Raw genomic sequence first — 22,083 nt, 5'->3', positions numbered from 1 at the left:
TAGTTATAAAGCCATTAATTCTCCCTGGTTAAGTCACTAATATACAAATACCAATAAGACTCTTTTAGAACTAGAGTTTTGGAACTTTAGCAGATGATTCTTAAGTACATATGAAAAAATAAATATATGATAATAGTCAAAAATACACTTTAAAAAAAGTATAACGAGAGAGGACTAGGCTTCCTAATTATTAAACCACACTATTAAAGCAAAAACCACTTGGTACCAGAAAACATGAATAAAAAGACAGGTTAGTGGAGTAGAATAAAGTCCAGAAAAGACCCATATAGGTTTGAGAGTATAATATATGATACTGCATTTCAGTGGGGAAAATATGACTTATTCAATAAATGAGATCTGGACAGCTGGGTGCCCATCTGGAAACAAAAAAATAAAACTGAGTCAGAAATTTAATTTCAAGTATGAAAGTATAAAAGTTTTAGATAAAGAGGTTATTATTCTACAATGTCAGTGTTGAAGGCCAAGTATTACACAAGTCCAGAAGTAATGAAACATTGACAACTTAGGCTATATAAAAACAAAACATTTCTCCCCATTTGGCCATATAAAAACAAAATACCTCTCCCTTTTAACTCAAAAGGCTAACAAATTAGAAAAGAACATATGCCACAAATCTAGCTCCCCAAATACTATCACCCTTAATGTATCACAGCAAATAAAAATCCAGAGTCAGTTAATGGAAAAATGCTCTTTAACATGAAAGGCTGCTCAACCTTACTCCTTGTGAGAAAAATTAAATTAAAACTACACTAAGAAAGCATCTTCTAACCTACCAGATGGGTAAAAAGGACTCCACAATTTTGATAACAATCTCTTCAAAAAGCTGTGGTGAAGCTTCACATTGTTGTTTACAATACATGGTTTCTGGGGGTGTAAATCAATAAACTCCATGAAAGGAAATCAGCGATATTTACCAAAATGTTTCAAGTATGTACAAAATATTTTATCTTTTGTTATCAAGCACATTAGTGACACAAATAATAAAATTTGAATAGGGTCTGTAGACTGGACCAATTTTAATAACTTGATGTTGCTGACTGCACTATGGTTATGTAAGACAGTGTCCTTGGTCTTAGGAAATACACACTGAAGTATTGAGAGTTACAGGGGTGTTATATCTGCAAGTCACACTCAGAACATTCAAGGAAAATACAGTTAAAGAGAAAGCAAACGTAGGAAAATGTTACTATTTGGGGACACTAGATGAAAAGCATATGGGAATTTTTTGTATTGTTTTTGCAACATTTCTGTTAAGCCTGAAATTATTTCAACATTATAACCTTAAAACAATCTTTACAGAACTTTACAGAACTTCTCCTTCGAAACCTCTGACATTTCCAGAAATGAACCCTACAGATACACATGTGAAATGACAGAGCTACAGACTGATCTACCGCAGCATTGTTTGTATCAGCAAGATTACAAATAACCTAAATATTATTAAATTATCCATAAAATGGGATGCTATTCAGGAATTTTGTAAAATAAAATATCAGGTGGAAAAAAGTAAACCGTAAAATAATATATATAGTATGCCACTCATCCTGCTAAAAAAAAATAATATATATAACAATATGCCTATGCTTGTTTAAAGGACACAGAAGACCGCAGTGACAGTGGCTGCTCTGGGTATGGGTGCGTAGAGAACAAGAATGAGCCGGGGACTTTTCACTTTTCACTGTATACCATTTTGTATCTTTTGAATTGTGTGGCATGAGCAACTTTCACCTATTTAAAAAATAATTTTAAAATATATGTATTCATTAAGAACTTATTGTGCATCAGGCACTGTTCTACCATGGATTTTCTCCTTCAGTTCTCTTCCATTTATTCTATCATTGCCTCATTTTACAGATGAAAAGGCTGACATTTTAAAGGTTAACTCACTTGCCCAAGGTCAGAGGCCAGTAAATGGAAGAGTCAAGGCGCATACTGAGGTCTGTGCGATTCTACAGCCTGAGTGCAATTTTCTCAGAAAGGTCTGTCCTCCCAGCTTTACTTTAAGGAGAACATTTACCACGCATTTACGAGGTGGCGAGTACCATTCAGGGCATGCCCCCACCCTTGAAGAGACTAAGGTGTGGCAACACAAGCATGCATTACTGTAGAGCATGAGACATGCAAAGACAGCGCCGATTCATCCCACAGGGAGAAGAGCACTCAAAAATGCTGCCTACGTGACAGGAGCCTCTAGCTGAGCTTCAGAAGGCCCATATTTGATTGCCAAGAAGGACGTGACTTGAGGTACATTTACCAGGCAAAGGAATAAGCAAAAGCCACGTATGAAGTTCCAGAAATTTAGAGTTCAATATGGCCAGAGTGTGAGACATCTAGTGGGAATCAGCAAAAGTCAGAGCTTGAGAGGCAGACAGGGTGAGATGAAGGAGAGCCTTACATGCTGCGGGAAGGTGTTCAGCAGGAGAGAAAAAGGCCTAGACGTGTCCTCCTCACTCTTCAATCAGTTTCCACACAAGAGAAGGTGCCAGGGGATGCAGCCAGCTCTGTCTGCAGCGTCAGCTGTGGCCGCCGCAGAGGACGAGGGCAACAAGGTGACAAGGACCTGGGCAGTGCAGGTGGGAGGCAGACAGAGTGACAGGGAAGATACTTGTTTCTGGGGGATCAGAGGGGCACACCTATTATAGTTAGACAATTCCAAGTAGAACAAGAGGGATGGACGGACAGCCTTCTTTAGGGCTAAATCCAAATGCTGATTCAGACTTTAGACAAAGGGCTCAGGCAGTTAAAGATTTCCCCAGATGCCTGGCAGGTGTGTGCAGAAGTTCCATCCCAGAGGACATACAGTGTTAGTCACAGAAAGCTGTTCTGCTTTCAAGAACTAGAACATCGAGTTAAATACAAATATTTAGATCTAACTACTGTTCAACAACTAACTAGGGAGACATTCATATCTTGGGCTTCAAGCTCAGATGCTGAATCGCCAACCAGAGATGAGCTTTATATGAAATAAAGCAGCCCAAGTCTTCTCCTTGCTTTTTGTTACAGAATATCTCACTAACTGGCCCAAGTTTGGTTGGTTTTTTGTTGTTGTTGTTGTTGACATTCTCTCAGCAGTGGACCTGAGTCCTAGGGAGTAGATCTCTACCTCAGAATCCTCATTGCTACTGATTCAGTCTGTGGGTTGCGATGTGGTGCCTACATCTGAGGAAGCAGTAGGAATACTCTAATAAAAGATACCATGTGGGAACAGTGCATTCCAAACCTAGTGGAGTCATGGTACCAAATCCCACAAAATTATCAGTATACTAATTCAGAAGTGACATGTCAGTGCCTTAAAGTAGGTAGGCTTATGTCCCTTTATGGATTTATCCTTATAACCAACGATGGGTTTATAAATATGCTATTAGGTCATATGCCAATAGAACTTCTACAGTAAGAAGCATGTGATCATGTATTTGAAATTGTACATAAAGGAATAGACTCTGTTGATAAAATGAAACTAGTATAATTTTTGTGTCAAGCATAACAGTCTACTGGGTTTTCAGCATTGACCAGGGAGATGATGGTGACTTCCTGGCCAGATTTTCTAAGCTAGAAATGGAAGAGTCATCAATAGGTAGCTGGACTAAATTAATTAAGAATGGGGACATCAAGAATGCTCAAGAGGCACTGCCAGGTATTGAAACAAAAGTGGTGCTACTGTTGCAGCTACTAATTCATGAGGATGATGACATCTCCTCTAACATTATTGGGTTTTGTTATGATTATCTTCATGTTTTGAAACCACATACAGTGCTCTCAGATTAGCAAAAGCTAATGTAGAGGCAATTATGTTGGCCACTATGAAAAAACTGACTTATGATGAAGAACGCAATTTTGAAATTGAGGGTGAAGATGAAGGCATGTTTGTAGAAAATAGAAAGCAACTGAAATTATTGTTGGACACGCTTGCTCAAGTTTCACCAGTGTTCCTGCTGGATTCCGTTGGCAGTCTTCAGTTCCACATTGAGAATTGGTGGACTGCAAGGTTTATGGAAGTTGACGTGGCAATAAAGTTGCTATATATGTTGGCAGAAGCTCTTCTCATGGTGCTCACTTCTCAGGTGATGATTCAAAAGCATGTTTTGCAGACTGTGAAGTGAACTTGGGTAACATCAGGAGTTAGTTCCTATCAGCACACATCCGTGACAGTAGAGTTGTTAGATGTGAAGTTTTCACAGTTGAATCACAACACATGCCATGTGTACCAATGGCTTTCTTGAATCACGGGAGTCTGCAGCATTCGAGTGCAAAAGTACAGAGCAGGACCACTTACCTGTTTTCTAGATTTGTCGAATCTCTCAACAAAGGAATCCTTTCACTGAGGATATTCTGAATAGAATACAAGATTTATTAGAGCATGCTCCAACTGAGAATGGTTACCAGTCCTTGTTGAGCAACAATGATCAACTACTTAATTATGAGAGAGCTGGAATGCTGGTTGTTAATGGTGAATAACCAGCAGACAGGAAGCAAGCAGTAATGAGGGATCTGTTGACTTCCACTAATGGAGAAACTTAGAGTTCTGTTAGAAAAATGGATGTTGGCACAAGACGAAGAAAGGCAGGCATCTCTAGCAGGCTGTCTCAACCATGCTGTGGGATGTGCCAGGGGAACCAGCAACACTTTCTGCAGCAAGCACCGTGAAACAATGTGGCTCTTCCAAAGTTTATCTGGACTGTTTACAGACATTCTTGCCAGCCCTCTATTGTCCCTTATAAAAGGATAGTCTCAGAAGTGGAGTTCACACCTTCCTTCATTGCGTGATTATTTGCCTAGAGAAGGAAGTTCTTCTGTTCATCCCATCCTCCTCAGAACACATGCTCAAAGACTGTGAAGCAAAAGGCCTCCAGAAGTGCATTCCTCTTATCAACCAGATAACAGCCAAATTTAAGATACAAGACTGTCTTTACAACAGATGTTCATGCCTCTGCTTTATGCAGTTTTTGAAGTGTTGCTCCAACAAGCAGAAGAAAATGACCAGTCTGCTGCTTTAGAGAGGAGTTACTTTGCTTCCCTGCAAAAAGTCACAGGCAGTGGAATGAGCGAAGTCAGAGCAGAGCAAGATGCAGAGGATGTCGAACAAGTGCTGGTCACTGTTACCCAAGGAGCAGTCAAAAATCCAGAGAAACCCAAGAATCTCACAGAAATCAAAGCTGACAGAACTCCGGGGAGGTGAAGATGGACCAGTGGGATATGCTGATTTTGTTTATAAGCCCAGTGCCTCCACGTATTTCCTAGTACCTTTACAACAAACCTCTGATCTGGCAGATGCACAGACAGTATAGGCTTTGCCTATGTGTGCAGAGACACTGGGAATAATCCATCTCAAACAGGGCCCAGAACGTGTTCAGTATCTTCAACAAGAACGTCTGCCCTCCTTGCAAGTAGCTCCACAAATAATTCAGGAGTTTTGGCAAGCACTCCAATAGGCTGATACTAAAATTCTTAAAAATGATTTAAAGGTGTTCTTCTGGAGAGCAAAGCCCTAAGGACGGAATCTCCCTGTGCCTACTTCATTGTTAGGAACTCCAGTTAATTTATAAAGAAGCAGTTTTCCTGTGGCATTCACACTGGTCTTTTTACAGCGCTTTGAGTTTATTGCAGTATATGTAATTGGGATTTTTCTGTAAAATGGGTGTAATTTTCCATAAATATAGGTATATGACAACAGGAGAAGTTGCTTCTATGCTGACTCAAATTGTTCTATATAAAAAGGCTGTTAAAACATACAGTCGAGTTATCCTAGTATTTTAATTTTTTTATTTGAAACTTTAAATCAAGTCCTTTATAAAGACCATAACTGTGGAAAACAGTGTATTTTTTAAAAAATTGCTAATTATAAAACATTTGAAAATTTTAATTTTCTTTCATGTGGGCAGACACATAAAGTATGGGGGGAATACAATAATCAAAACTAATATTTTGTAGATAGCAATTACATCTCTTTAAATTGTTTCTACACCAATTGTATCATAAGGATAGAGGAAGAAAAGGCATTTGATAACAATTAACATAAAGAAGGAAACAAAAAAATCTTAGAAAACTAATAATTGAAAGGAAATTCCTAAATCTGAAAGGTATCTATGTAAAACCTATAGTAAAAAGCCAAACTCAAATTACAAAACATTAAAATCATCTCCTTTGAAAATCAGGATGGAAGCAGACCACTAACACTTCTACACAACGCTGTATTAGAAGTCCAAGCCAACATAACAAGAAGAGAAAAACTATCATTATTCATATACAATTAATTATGTACATAGAAAACTCAAAATAATCTACAGACAAATTGCTACAATTAATAATAGAAGTTAACTGGTTGCTGGATTCACAATCAATATACAAAAGTCAATTATTTTTCTATGTACCTACAAAAAACAGAAGATGCAATTTAAAAATAGTTTGGAGGAACAACAAAATAAAGTAAAAGAATGAATCTAATAGAAGACTTGCAAGAGCTTTATATAATAAAAGACACCAATAGGAAGAGAAACATGTTCTTGAACATGAGACACTGTATTTTAAAGATACCAACTTTCTCAAAACACAAGACCAAGATAATCCTGAAGAGAATGAAAGATAAGATCCATCTTATGTATTTCAAGAGTTATTATAAAATAATGGAGACAGTGTGACATTGATATTAACACAGACAAACAGATAAGTCTAACAGAACTGAGAGCCGAGGGCTAGACGTACACATAGAGGAAAAGTAGATCTATAACAAAACTGGCATTACATATTTGAGAAGAAGAGACAGATTGTCCAATAAATGGTGCCAGACAACTAGTCACCACACAGGAAAAATAAGATTTCAATGCTACCTCTCAGCATACATAAAAATAAAGTCCACGTGAGTCAATAAATTAAATGTGAAAGGCTAATTTTTAATACTTTTGTTAGAACATATGGGAGAATTCAACATGGGTAAGGGAGAGATTTCTTAAATGAAAGACAAAATGCACAAACTATAAATAAAAAGCTTGATCAATATAGCTGCATTAAAAGTAAGAATCTCTATTCATCTATTCATCAAAAGACACCTTAAAGAGAGTGAAAAGAGAAGATATTTCTGAAGAAGTTATTTGAAACACATATAAACAATGAAGAAATAAAATCCAGACTATATAAAGAACTCCAACAAATCAATAAGAAAAAGATAATCCAACAGAAAAAGAGGGATCTACGTGGAGAGAGAGTAAATGGATTTTCAGTTCCCTTCTAAAATTTAAATCTGGGTAACAGGATAGTTGAATTTTACTCTCGTGACCTGCACAGCAATTTTGTGTGTGTGTGACTACAACCAAACACACCCTTATCCAAATGTTTGATTTGCATAAAATGATAGTTATATACCAACAGAATTTAATGCTACAAAATTTTTTAGATAATTTTTAACATGGAAAGCACCTGAAATGAAATTGTTGAAATGATCCCTAGAGTAGGAAGTGCTCCTACGTCACATGAATCTAACTTAACACTCCTTTTGCTTCACCTCATTTACATTAATACTTGGTTCTCTTCCTTCCAGCTCAGTAAAGCCTTACCTGCTCACTGTGGCCCACTGACTTGTCTTATCTCTAAACTCAGAGTACTTCTTTAACTGACCAATCGTTTGACAATATGCCTCTGTAATCTTTAAACTGTTCCCCATTGCTATGCACTGTCCATGCAATGAACCTACAACTACACCATCAACTCCTAGTAGGCAGTTTCCTCTGTAATACTTGGATATTATACAGGGTGTTACATCATATTTATACATAATGAATATTCAGCTCAAAACCAGATTACCATTAAGAAAAGGTCAAAGGTTTTAAGTACAGATAATATTTATATTTAATTATACATGACAAATAATCCAAAAGAGAACATAAAGAAAATCTCATAAACTGTGACTATCTTACCATCAAAGAATTCTAGACAAATCAGATAAATCATGGAATGTTCAAACTAAATTCAACTACATCCAAATCAATAATAAGAATGTTTTAAAGTTTTTCTAAACTTAAAAGTTTACATAAAAAGTGTAAAATAATACAGAATAACAAGTAATTTATCTGAACCATGAATATAAAAATCTTTATTCACAACATAGACTCCCTAAAAGAGAAAGAAAAGCAGGAGTAAAAAAAAGGCTAGTCTCTTGAAGTATTCAAGGTAGATATAAAAATCCAAACATGTTCATGCAGGTTATTTTTAGAAAAATTACAAGCTTGCAAAGGTTCTCACCAAGAATAAGCTTATACTTAGTTTTTAGGCAATTATAAAAGTCATAATTTATCAGAGCTCTGGGCACTTAGCAGATTACAAGAAACAAAATAAGAAAGTAGAAGTAGGGTTGTTACAGGGAAATAAAAACAGTATGCAGAGATAATAAATATATTTAAAAAGTAGATGAGGGGTTGGCCCACTGGCATAGCGGTTAAGTGCGCGCGTGCTCCGCTTCAGCGGCCCGGGATTCGCAGGTGTGGATCCCAGGCGCGGACTGACGCATCGCTTGTCAAGCTATGCTGTGGCGGTGTCCCATATAAAGTAGAGGAAGATGGGCACGGATGTTAGCCCAGGGCTAGTCTTCCTCAGCAAAAAGAGGAGGATTGGCAATGGACATTAGCTCAGGGCTACTCTCCCTCACAAAAACGAAACAAAACAAAACAAAAGCAGATGAATGTAAAACCCACAGCATCCCAACACTCCATATTAAAATAATGTGTAATAAGGTTACCTGCAATTCCATTTTGAAATCTCTATCTAATGCTCAGTGCAAAACAGAAAGCTGTTTCTAACACCCGAAGATCTGGAAGGGGTGACCCAGGATGAAGTCCACCTTCCTCAGTTTAAGTAGCCACTGTACTTAGTAATTTCAGGAGTCAAGTCTGGCCTTTTATCTGGAGAAGAGTGTTGCTTAGAGCCATGTTAGAGCATCTTCAAAAGTTTTAGCACGGTAACTACAGACAACCGCAGGTGGTAACTCGTATGAAAGGTTTCACATAGGCTGTGGCTTTTCATCAGCTTATCAGGTTCACATAAAGTAGATACTCAAAAACTGCAAGGCTAACCTATCACGTAGCTAATAAAAATATTTGGAAATGGCCCTTTTTGCCTCTAGATATCAGGAGAACCTGGATGAAAAACTGCTTAGATTTTTCACTTGGGGAGGAGGCCAGATCAAGGGAAAAAGGAGAGTAGGACTACAATGGCATGTGGGTTGAGAAACAAGGATTTCACACCCACATGTTAACAATGAGAAAGTATATTCTCAGAAAGAAGTGCTAACAGAGACAAGAGCGTTATTCCATGTTTTGCAGCAAGAAAGTACTGTTTCCTAAGAACCTGGGAGAGGTAGAATGGTTATATTCACTAAGAAAATATTTTTATAGGTACACTTTTGCCCAAAAGACAGGAATCTATTTTATTCAAGAAAGATTTAGTAATGCCTGTCCCTGTGCAAAGAGCCATACTGAGCATTGTGGGGTACTCAGAAATGAATGGAAGGTACTCCAGCTGTCCAACAATTAACACAAGAGACTCAAGAGTCATAAAAATTCTAAGTACTGAGGGAGTTGAGAAGAGGAAGAGCACTCTTCAGAGAGCTTCTACAAGGAGGTGCATTTAAGCTGGCCTTAAACGACCGTCAGAGTTTTGACAGAGAACAGGAGAGAAGGGTGAGGAAGAAGACATTCTTGATGCAGAAAAGCCTGTGGACAGTGTGGCATTCAGAAAACATGTAACTGTATCGACTACAGCAGGAACCCACTTTACTGTGATATAATCTGTATCCAGAAGGGCAGGGGAGAGATGACTGGAAATGCACGTTGGGCAGGTTATGGAGGGCTCAAAAGCCAAGAAACAGAGTTGGGTGGAATGGGAAACGGCTGAGGGTTTCAGGCAGAGGAGCTGTGCTTTAGAAGTCATCAGAGGGGCAGTACTGGGGTGGAATGAAGGGAGAGACTGGCCAGAAGGCTGCTACAGCAACATAGCCAAGAGGCAGGGAGCAGCCAAGACCAGAAGGACCACGAAAGGAGGGGTCTGACAGCTGGCGGGAGAGAAGAGTCAAAGACAACTCAGGTTTCAAGCCCTAGGGACAAGTCAGGAAGAGACACTAATCATGGCGAAGAAGACACCTCCAGGAAGAGATAATTTAACAAATTTTACAACTTAGTTTTTAATTTTAAATATCAAACAATGCTGTTAGATAGATACTATCAAAACATTAAACAAGAAAGAAAAAAAGGAGGGCATGTTTCTTAAAAACAAGCAACACACCGTCCAAAAGGTCTAAATCTTAAAGCATATTAAAATTACCAGGGAGAAATGGTGATTTCTTCTTTATAATTTTCTTTTCTTTTTTATCCAACTTCTCTGAGCTTTCCTGTTCTTTTTCTTGCTCTGCATCTGTAGGGTCAGTCTGCTCACTTGAAACGTTGGGCACATCTGGATTTTGAACATGTGCTGCGGAAGTCTTGGTGTGGCTGGAGTCGTTAGGATGTGCTGCAACTGGAATTGAAGACAGCCCACTGTTTTCTAAGGCTTGCTGAGACAGAACAAAACTAAAAGGTTAGGAGATACAATGGCCCAAACCTGCCTACCAAAATCAATTACAAAGATGTAATATAGCTTTACCTACAGAATTCTAATCCTACCCTACTAGAAATAAAAGTCTACATTTCCAAGTAGTCACTTATAAGTGAGACTTCCAAATTTTTGAGGCTGAAACCTCCCTTTTGATATCTGCCATCTCACTTCCACTCAAAATATGGTATGGCAAGCATTTATATTTCAGAATTAAAGTTAATAAATTTGACTTTTAGCAATTTTACCGCAGACAACTCTGGTTGTCTCTAAATAGGTTTGGGAATCACTGTTTTAAGTTACACTGGGTTTACCCTTAAGACTTTGGCTGTCATGACATCCTGAGATTCTCTATACTCTGGCGAACTTAACTTGTCACATAAAGGTATAGGAGAGAGGTTAGTTTTAAAATAAGTAAATAAATAGAAAGGAGAAGGAAGGCAATCTCTGTTTGGAAATGAAGAATGTGAATATAAAGCTGGACTAGGGTAGAAGAATCAGAAAAGAACTCTGCGTTCTATTTTCCTCCTCCTCCTCTCCCACACGTGCATGGAATGTTCACACACTGAGCAGAGAGGCAGTACTGCCTCTCAAAATAGTGACACCAGAATTTCAAGAACGAATACAACATTTCTTATGCCTCTGTCAACAGGGATAGATACAAGAAAGTTCTGAAAAGCCTATTCTTTTCAGGTAAAGTCACTTACAGATGCCTGTTCTTTTCAACTAAGTTTACTTACAGAGAAAAAAATCAGGGCTTTCAACTTTTTTTAATTTATGGATTAATAAATCATTTAGAATTCTGCACTGTCCATAAGTAATTAAATAAACATATTTTGTTTCAGCATAATTTTTCAATTCAAAAACACTTTAATGAAAATTCCTTTACTTTGCAAGCCCTGCATATTTATTTTTCAATAATGATATCGAGTCTCTGACAAACACAGACAAGAGCAGGTGAGGGCGCCTCACCTGTAAAATGTCCTGGTTGATCCCCACCGTGATGCTCAGTTGCTGGCCAGGCTGAGGGGGCTGGCTGGACTCCACAGGCCCCGGCTCTGAGAGCTCCAGGAGCTGCTGGATGACATCGGTCACTGCCTGCGAATTCTGCTGACTCGAAGCTGAGGTGACTTGGGCTTCTGTCTGTTGAAGAGGTAAAGTCTGAAACAGTGTGGCCTGAAACACAGCAACATTTTCATTAAAAATATGAACAATCACATTAATTTGTACTTCAATTCTTTTTAAAGTAAAGAAATAGGCATATCTTCCTCATGACTTTCAATTTTTTAAGTTTTTTATTTGGTAGTAGAAACTATCAATTCAAGACGGAGGACTGAACACACAAACCTCATCCTCCTATTAGCCCATTAAAATGAAGGAATTTGGGGCCGGCCCCGTGGCTTAGCAGTTAAGTGCGCGCACTCTGCTGCTGGCGACCCGGGTTCAGATCCCGGGCGTGCACCGACGCACCGCTTGTCTGGCCATGCTGAGGCCGCGTCCCACATACAGCAACTAGAAGGATGTGCAGCTATGACATACAACTATCTACTGGGGCTTTGGGGGATGGGGGAATTTAAATAAAAAAAATACATAAAATAAAATGAAGGAATTTAAAAAGTTAAAGAATAAAGAAAATAAGAAAGAAAACAAGTGGTCAAAAAAATTTCTGGAAAATAAAGGCATTGGAGGAATAAATGCTCTGTAAAGCTACAGCCAAGAATATCTAAGGAGAGAGCTGATCTGATTCCTCAGAAACTCAGGAATCTGAAATGCCGTATCAAAAAGACCATGCAGAACAGAGAAACTATTCTGCAGAATACTGCAGTGGTGGATACAGAACATTATACATCTGTCAAAACCTACAGAATATACAACACAGAGTGAACCATGACATAAACTATGGACTTGAGTTAATAATAATGCACCAGTATTAATTCATCACCTGTGACCAATGCACCACGCTAATGCAAGGTGTTAATAAGGGCAACCATGGGAGCTGGTGGGGGGAGTATAGGAGAGTTCTCTGTACTTTCTGCTCAATTTTTCTGTAAACATAAAATTTCTCTAAAAAATAAAGTCTATTAATTAAAGAAAATAAAGATGGTAGAAAAATACTTAGGACTGACAGTGAACCCCGTGTCTTCCTCCACAGATGGGAGTTAGGCATTTACCTTCAGGCAAAAAAATGGTGGAGCACCTCTAAACGAGGTAAAAAGGAATGAACAATCGGGGGAGAACAAGGGCACCTTTTGCAGCTCTTAGTTCCCCAGACTAAACAAAAGTCTTCTACGTTCTGCCACCAGGGACCCCAAGTTTAAGGGCTAGTTCTCTGGCCAATCACACATCAAGTGACCCTGGAGATCAACCAGCTCCATTCATGTTCACCCACAGGTTTACTGTGCCTTGTTCTGAAATACCAACAGGCAACCAAGAATTACAAGATATCTGAAGCGGGGAGAATGGAGAGATGACCCAAGGCAGATAACTCAATGAGCAGAAGAGAACTTTTAAAAAGAAAATGCTAATTGGATTTCAGAGGAAAGTACATAAAACCAGAAAAGAATATCTTGAAAAAGAAACAGATCATGAAGAGCTCTCAGAAATTAAAAATCTTACAAGCTAAAAAAAATTCAATAAAGGAGTCATAAGATAAAATTGAAGAAAACTCTCAAAAGTAGAGCAAAAAGGTCAAGAGTTAGAAAATGTGAGAGGCAAAATAAGAGACATAAATAATCAATCCAGGAGGCTGAACATTGTCTTGAAAAACAATATGTATAACCTGACTTAGAATGCTTTTGCATACTCAAGCTAGGGTAAAAGGTAGGGTAGATTATAGGTTCCCAAACTCCTACAGTACATTTTCAATTTTTTATTGGGAATATAAATTTTAAAAATGATCTGGATTATCATTCCAGGTTATTCACTCCATGTACATATGTGATTTGCATAGTGCCAAAGGAAATGGTGAAAATTCTAATATTTGGTTGATTTACACCTTGAAAATTTTATTTAAAAAAACTCAGTCCAAAGTAGAATTTTTTTTTTTTTTTTAAAGATTTTATTTATTTATTTTTTCCCCCAAAGCCCCAGTAGATAGTTGTGTGTCATAGCTGCACATCCTTCTAGTTGCTGTATGTGGGACGCGGCCTCAGCATGGCCGGAGAAGCAGCACGCCGGTGGGAGCCCGGGATCCGAACTCGGGTCGCCAGCAGTGGAGCGCGCTCACTTAACCACCAAGCCACGGGGCCGGCCCCAAAGTAGAATTTTTAAGACTTAATTATTAGACTCTAATTATTCTCCAGTTTTAGAACTTATTTACAACATTTTCCCTGATCAAGAGTAAGCTGAGGAACCATCCCAAGCTGCAAATATTGTGAGAAAAGAAAAGAAAAAAACAAACACTAAACATGAACCCAATGCTTTGGAACTAAATACTAAGTAGGCCTATTTTCCACATTGGTGGGAGGCAGGTATTGACTTAACACAAACCACCAACTAACTGCATTCATGAGCGCACACTAACACTTCTGAGACTTCTGTATCTAATGTCTATTGCTGTTAAGATGCCATACTCTATGCTCAGATTTTGCCATTTCTTATCAATTGAGAGGGTAGTAGAAGCAACAGACCAAGGCTGAGCTATAGAATCCTACAAAAAGAGAATAAAAATGTGTTTTGTTTTGTTTTTTTGTGAGGAAGATAAGCCCTGAGCTCACATCTCATGCCAATCCTCCTCTTTTTGCTGAGGGAGATTGGCCCTGAGTTAACATCCGTGCCCATCTTCCTCCACTTTATATGGGACGCCACCACAGCATGGCTCGAAAAGCAGTGCGTCGGTGCACACCCGGGATCCAAACTGGCAAACCCCGGCCGCCACAGCGGAGCACGCGCACTTAACTGCTTGCGCCACCAGGCCAGCCCCTAAAAATGTGTGTGTTTTGACTCACATAATTTTAAATACATGTGCCGGAAAATACAATTTAGTTTCCCAAAAGTCCAAAGTCTCAGGAAACATTATCACTGTCACATTAGATATGGAGAAATATTACTTTAAAAGGATAACTGATTCTTCAATTACAACATAAGGATAAAGAATATTCAATAATAATCATCAATAACTGTAGGAATTACAATTTCATAAATTAATAATTATATTTTGTCTTATTTTTACAGGTTCAGATGACAGTCCATAAATCAGGATCATCTGACATTATTCTAAAGTTAAAAAAAATTGATTTTCTTTCACTAATTTAAAAAAGAAACAAAGTAGCACCTTATCTCCATATAGAAAACTTTCATAGCACCTTTATGTTACTAAATAATATTCTAAATAATATTCAATTTTAAGGGTTATACTTAAGATAACAGATTTTGGTAAAAAAAAAAATCCATCTATTAACCAGCCTACTAAAACTTACTGTTAAAACATGAGCCGTCTCTGCAGAGCTTGCTGAATTCTGTGGCCCACCCATATGCATCTTGCTGATGTGAGTGTTTAAGCTACCTAAACTTTTAAATACACAACTACATTCTGTACAGTTATAGGTAGGGCCATTCTTGACCTTAAAGAATAAAGAAGAAAAAATGATTTTTTACAATTATTAGATAAAAATATTGAAATTATGCCAAAACATAATTTACCCTTCCACTAAAAATGACAGAAATAATCTAACCCTTTAATATTACTTTTTCTTTTAAATTAGGTAGCTCTAGATTCTTCAATCAATATTGCCAGTATGAGATTAATTGAAATTTCAGTCTCTTCTATAAGTTAGAAATGGTTCAAGAGTGAAAAAACATAGTTTTCAGTTATTGTAATTTAGCAAAAATAAAATGTCTGACAAGTTCTCAATTTCTTAAACGGTTAAGCACAATGTTAACAATGAAGGCTAGACAGTTAGATATAAATATTACTTTGACTAAGCCTTTTGTGGGCTAAAACATACAAGTTAGGAAGGAGAGTCATACAATGTGTAAATTTTTTATCACCAATTCCAATATTCTGTATCAGCGACTACTTTTCAAAACTAAGATAAAGCTAACAGTGGACTACGGAGAGCAGTAAAATGAACAGGAACATCTAGGCACAGAGAAAGCATCTAAAACATTCTTCCACCATTACTCAAGCCCAGTGTTAGTTACTGTTATATTTATGAAGACTGGCTTGAAAACTGATCGGCCATCTCTGAGCTTGGAGAAGACTTCCATTCTATTTCTAGCACCTTGTTAAGAACCAAATTTAAGGATTTAGATTCATCACAGGATTGGATAATATTTACCAACCAATCTTTAGAGGTCATTTCTGGAACATCTCAGTCTGTTCCACCACAGCTCCCAGGGTGCCTCAGGGCTAGGGGACAGGTGAACCCCTGGCTTCCCTGAAGGATTTTTCTAAATGCAGGAGCCCTAATGAGTATCACACAGGGTTATTCTAAAGTTCCAGTGAGATCTTTCTGGGTGCTACACAAATATACTATGATTTCTAAGCAATCGTCTTTACACAGAGGCAGCCCCACAAGAATAACTTATATAGCCCAAATTTACTCTTCTGAGATCTAAAGGTAACCTCACTTCACATTATCATTACCTCACCAATATTTATATGCTCTTCCTAATGCCTCTGAGTCTTAGGTAATAAAACTTAGTTTTTAAAAGTAACTCATTGCACATGGAATTCTGAATCTATTTACAAACTATGCGAACTATGTAGGTTTTTTAATTTTAGTGTTACTTAAGGATTTACTCCAAAGAAAAAATAAAAAGATATACATTTGCTTTTAAGAATATGATAGCTTTCATTCTGCAAAATAGTTACATAAAATAAAACGATCCATGATAAAAGTATTTGTGTTGTTTAAATATTTCTTTATATTCCACAATTAGACTATAAATAAGATACCAAATCATGACAATTAATGAAAGCAAAGGTTAACCTGCTTAAGAGAAACACTTCCAGATGCTTTACAAATCAGTATGATCTATAGACAACAAAAAATAATGAACATCAGTTTCGCTGAAATAACATGTAGCATGGAGGAAAATAAACAGACCAGGACTCTTGTCTGACAGAAAATGGGAATGGGGCCATATGCAAGCTTAGCAATACTAGTAATAGGAAAAATACTTTTTTCCCAAATTTTATTTCTTGTCTTTCAATTTCTTACACTTGATAGTGTCTGTGTTTCGAGTTTGCTAAAGGGATGAAATACATTAACATTTAGATTGATGGATCGTAACTAACAAAGGTATTATGATTATTTTCAAACATTTATTCATCAAAGATACAATATTGGCAGGAAGAAGACAAAAAGACAGTATTTTATATTTCTCCCAGGTATAAAAAGCCAAACAGTTTCATATTAGAGTCTGCTCTGCACAAACTCGTAATCTGCATTTAAAAAATAGGAAAGTACTTCTCAGTTTTGCTCATTAACTCAAGAGCCATCTACTACAGCCTGGGAAACACTGCACCCCTATGAATACCACACACACCCCAAGCGCGATGCTTACCTCTGAGTGAACTCTCTGCACATGTGACTGGAGATTCCCTTTTTGAGAGAAGGCAGCAGGACAAAAGGCACAGGCATGGGGTTTTTCACCTGTATGCTTAATCATGTGAGTTTGCAATGCCCCTTTCTGGTTAAAAGCTTTTCCACATTCACTACATTTAAATGGCCTTTCACCTAGAGAGGGAGAAAAATGATCAAAATATAATTCCATGTTGTGTGAGCATTTGATGGATTAAAAGAGAAATACTTAAGTTCCCCAAACCCAAGACCCCAAACCTATCCCTCCAGGCAGAACATCTCCCCATAACTGTAGACTCATATATCCAATTGCCTACTCAAAATCTCAAAATTAACACCAAGATTATACAGAAAACTATGGAAAAGCTAAGATCAACTTCCAGGTCTAGTTGGCTCTAAGGCACATTTTCTTTTCTTGAAGCCACATCACAAATCATCCAAAAGTAAACATATTCATACCTGTGTGTATCCTAATATGCCGAGTTAACTGACTTGGCTTTTGAAACGTCTTTCCACAGTGTGGGCATGAATAAGTGAATCCACTCCTGTCGATGTTCCGATTATAAGACCTTGTACTTGATACCCTAGGGTAACAGAAGGGGGAATATTCATTAAATCGTCTCCCTTTTATCACAACTTCAAAATTAAAATCCTACCAGAAAGTTTAGCTGACTGGTCATCAGAACATGCTCTAACAAGAAATCAATCACATATAAGTGTGTGTGTGTGTCCTACACGTACAGACACACACACATAGACATGTATTAGTTTTGTGTATCTGATACCATAAAATTCATTTTTTCCATATCTAATGAAAAGAGAAACTTGGTTTGTTTTTTTGGGGGGGTTGGGTTCAGAATGGCTCTTCTAGACAAAGCTTTACCTGTGATGGTCAAATATAAAGACCGGTGCATGTGGGATTTCTACATCGACAGGCGTCTGTGCTACCTCCTCCAGTCTCCTTGCTTTCAATACCATCTGGATGCTGATGTCTGCAAAGTTCTTCCTCCACAACTCTAACACCTTCTCTCAGCACCAACCTTGGACATCTGACTCTCTGCTTGACATCTCTTTGTGATGGCTAATTGGTGGCTCAAATCTAGCATGTCCCGAACAGAACTCTTCACTTATTCCCAACCTGCTCCTTTCCCTGACAGTAAATGGCAACTCCCTGTAGTGCAAGTTTAAACCTTAGGAGTCACACTGGATTCTTCCCTATCCCTCACCCCTGACTTCAAGTCCATCTCCACAAGCTGCTGGTTTCACTCCAAAACACCTCCAGATGCTTCTGTCTCTCCACTCTCCAGCCACCACCACAGTTTTAGAACTGCATCATCTTGCCGCTGCCTTGATCCACCAGTTTCCCTGCTCAACCTCACCCACACAGCAGCCACAGCCACATCTGAAGTCTGGACAGGCCATTCCTTTGTATAAAACTCTCCAAGAGCTTCCCACTACACTTGGGATAAAATCTTCATTCCCAGGATGGCCTTGAAGGCCCTACAGCCCCTGGGCCCTGTCTCCTTCAAACACAGCCCTAATAAGCTCCCCTGCATAGTGGGCTGTCATCACACTGGACTCCTTTCTGTTTTCAAACACAGAAAGCTCACTGCTATTGAGATTGTGGCAACTGCTCCCCCTTTGCCCGGAATACCCTTCCCTGGACCTGCAGGCCCTCCTCCTCCTCCCCTAAATCTCATTTCAAATGTCCAGAAAGACCACCTCACCAACCTGCCCTACCTTCCTGGCATCACCCCAGATCAACACGACCACTATCTGGAACTGCTGCACTGACTGATCCACTCACTTTGCCACTGTCTGTCTTCCCTACTAAATGACAGCTCCATGAGAATGAGGCCATCTGTCTGGCTCGTCCCTGGATCCTGGAAAACCCAAAAGCCAGTGAGGTCTAGTGCGCGAGGACCACCTAAATATCTTCAATGATCTCTCCAAAACCTTTGGAGATACATCAATAGTGCCTGTGTCAAAACTTCATCAAAACAAAAATTTAGTGTGATAGAGTGCTTGCATGAAATTTTGGGGTTTCAAAATCACTGAAATAATGTAGTACTAGGTGGGTACCACATTAGTTAACAACAGACAAAATGAAGGAAGTGGGAAAGATAAGAGAATATTGAGCGTATGGAGATGTTCAGTCCACGTTTCTAAAATGCAATGCCTGAGAGAATAAACAAACACCACAAACTCCTCGGACATTTTATGAACTTTATTAACTGATGTGGGGCTTTGTGTTGTTGTGGTTATGGTTGTTGTTAAAAAGTAAGGATATTTCCTAAATGTTGGGGCTTACAATAGTGGCAAGCCACTGATAATACACTAGTTAAAAAGATCATTGATACTAGATTTACAGTTTATTGGAGAAATGAGCTCAAGGAGTGTGACAATTGATCATCACCAGTAGCTAACTTGAGCACAAAGGGCCAGGAAACACTTTCTATCCCATTTTATTAAGAAAAGGAAATATCAGTAAAAATATATAATCCGGAATAGATCAGATATGAAATTTTGAAAGACATGTTAAGTTTTACTAGGAATAAATGTATATCTGTATTTAAATACAGGCACAGTTGCTAAGATCATAAACTCTAAAACCTGGTCTCTCTAATCTAGGTTTTCTCATCTGCAAAACAGAGACATAAAAGTACCCTGACTGACAGGGTTGTTCGTAATGATTAAATGAAGTTGTATTTATATATGTTTATACACACGATAAGCACAGTGTTGGGCACATATCAGTTCTAAAAAGTTAGGCAGTATAAATAAACCAATTCATTAAAACGGCTGCTAACTTGGTCCTTGTGAACGCACTTCACATACGTTGTTACCCACCCGTCAAAACTTACGTTTTTATCTTATTCTACAGTTTTGTTCTACAGCTTTTAACATTCTAATACTAGCAAAAATTTTTACCCACACAGCCTGACACCTATTTTTAATTTTTGAGCTTATCTCTCCTACTGTAGACATGAACTACACATTAAATGACATCCTGACACCACACCAGATTAGTGGCTGTGTTCTTGTTTCTAAAGCATCCAATATTTTTAACCAATCATACATAGCAAAGTATGCCAATTTTTAATATAGTCTACAGATTTGTTTTTTTACCAATCCCAACTAAAGGCTCATACCTAATTTTATAATGAGTCTTCATGTGCTCCTTCAGCTGTGATGAGGTCTCAAACTCCTTCCTGCAGGCCTTACAGGCATGAATCCGGTTCCCAGCCAGCTCTTGGCGGTGTTCCTCCATGTGTATGGCCAACTGGCTCTGCAGAGTGAACTCATCCCCACACTCAGAGCAGATGAGGTTCTGCAAAAGAAAGACCATCCATGAACAGAGCAAACATTGCAAAACCATTACTTCTTAAAAGAATTAGTATTGTAAACGGTCGATACACAAATTAAACTATTCTCTAGAACGAACACTATTTTCATCTGTTGAAAAATATATCACTATATCCAAATATGAATATATACAAATCACTTCTTTACTGGAAGAAAAAGATGGAAACATAGGGGAAAAGATGAGAGGAAAACACAATTTTTGAGCAGAGGGATTTGTTTCAAATTGGCTGTTGGGTAACTGGCATTTTGTCTATCTATGCTGTGAAAACTATAGAGAAACAGAATGACTTCAATACCACAAAAGGGTCAGGAAGAATTTAAATAGGATTATAGATTAATAGACTATAATAGACTTAAAACAAAATTACAGCTGATAAATTTTTAAATGGAAATACCTATCATTCTTTCAATTTGGTTTATAGGCAGTCGATTACAGAAAAGTCTGGGGTTCTGTTCAGATGTGGCTTGCTGAGCACCTGAAACAGGTGTAGTCTGAACAGAGCTGCGGAGTAAGTGTAAAATATACACAGGATTTCAAAGACTTACTACAAAAAAGAAGAATGTAAAATAGCTCAATAACTTTTAATATTTGAATTATAATATCTTGGATATATTTTCATAAATAAAATATATTAAAATAAAATTTATTTCATCTGCTTTTCTTTTTACTTTTTTTAATATGGCTATTATAAATTTTAAATTACTCATATTTCAATTAGATAACACTGGTCCAGATGTTCTGGAGTTGGGTCTTGGCTCATCTTAAGGCTGCCAATTACTAGCTGTATGCGTTCGGGTGTTAACCACTTAAAGTCTGTGAAACAGGGATGTCAGTAACACCTGCCTCACAGGGTCATCATAGGGTCAAATAAAATGATGCTTGTAAGATGCTGAATAGTGCATGGTACAGAGGAAGTACTCAATAATGACCTTAATCAGCAAACTGTTGATTTAGTACAAAGTTCAATTACTTTACTCATTTGGAGCTCCATAGTACAATTATTTACTTAAATGATCCTCCAAATGAACCGTCCAACATGGGAAAAAAAAAATGAGTGTAGGGGCCAGCCCGGTGGTGTAGTGGTTAAGTTCCTGTGCTCCGCTTCAACGGCGCAGGGTTTACCAGTTTGGACACTGGGCTCAGACCTACGCACCACTCATCAAGCCATGCTGAGGCAGTGTTCCACATAGAAGAGCTACAACTCCACAACTATGATATACATCTATGTACTGGGGCTTTAGGGAGAAAAAAGAAAAAGAGGAAGATCGGCCTCAGATGTTAGTGCAGGGCCAATCTTCCTCAAAAAAAAAAAGAGTGTAACCTGTCAATGAGCATAAACTATTATTTCCAAATAACAAAATACATAGCTATTCCTTTCCATCAGACTTTCTTCTAATTACTGTATGTAACAGTTTTGTAAATGTATGAAACCCTCATTAAATGTTCTTTGATACTACTCAGAGCATCCTTTACAGAAAAAGATGACAATGAATGGAATATTTTGAGCAAATAATGATTTCAAATTAAATTTAAATTAGTATTATTATATAATAGTTTAGGGAAATATTTAGCTACTAGATTGTTAGTATCTTGCTG

General features: G+C 37.9%; 1 protein-coding gene and 1 pseudogene across 7 annotated transcripts in view; one reads left to right on the top strand and one right to left on the bottom strand.

The window, feature by feature from the left end:
- The window catches only part of ZNF236 (zinc finger protein 236), a 119,103-nt gene that overhangs the window by 62,406 nt on the left and 34,614 nt on the right, over nt 1-22,083 (bottom strand). For 5 of the 7 annotated variants that reach the window (XM_087439345.1, XM_087439349.1, XM_087439347.1 and 2 more), the window contains exons 4-9: nt 20,273-20,451; nt 17,580-17,704; nt 17,104-17,276; nt 15,012-15,155; nt 11,566-11,769; nt 10,327-10,555 (exon numbers count right to left, since the gene is read on the bottom strand). In XM_087439345.1, the coding sequence (XP_087295471.1) occupies nt 10,327-10,555; nt 11,566-11,769; nt 15,012-15,155; nt 17,104-17,276; nt 17,580-17,704; nt 20,273-20,451 (1,054 nt within the window). The remainder of the gene's footprint in view (nt 1-10,326; nt 10,556-11,565; nt 11,770-15,011; nt 15,156-17,103; nt 17,277-17,579; nt 17,705-20,272; nt 20,452-22,083) is intronic. The other 2 variants (XM_087439350.1, XM_087439348.1) reach the window with 1 other exon arrangement.
- Nucleotides 2,692-5,510, top strand: LOC101397821 (exportin-T pseudogene; annotated as a pseudogene).

The sequence above is a fragment of the Ceratotherium simum genome, chromosome 14 (genome assembly GCF_057802395.1).
Source record: "Ceratotherium simum simum isolate JZ-2026a chromosome 14, ASM5780239v1, whole genome shotgun sequence".
Classification (NCBI taxonomy): Eukaryota; Metazoa; Chordata; class Mammalia; order Perissodactyla; family Rhinocerotidae; genus Ceratotherium; species Ceratotherium simum.
Note: the sequence above shows the minus strand (reverse complement) of the source record. Positions and strands in the feature narration are given on the sequence as shown.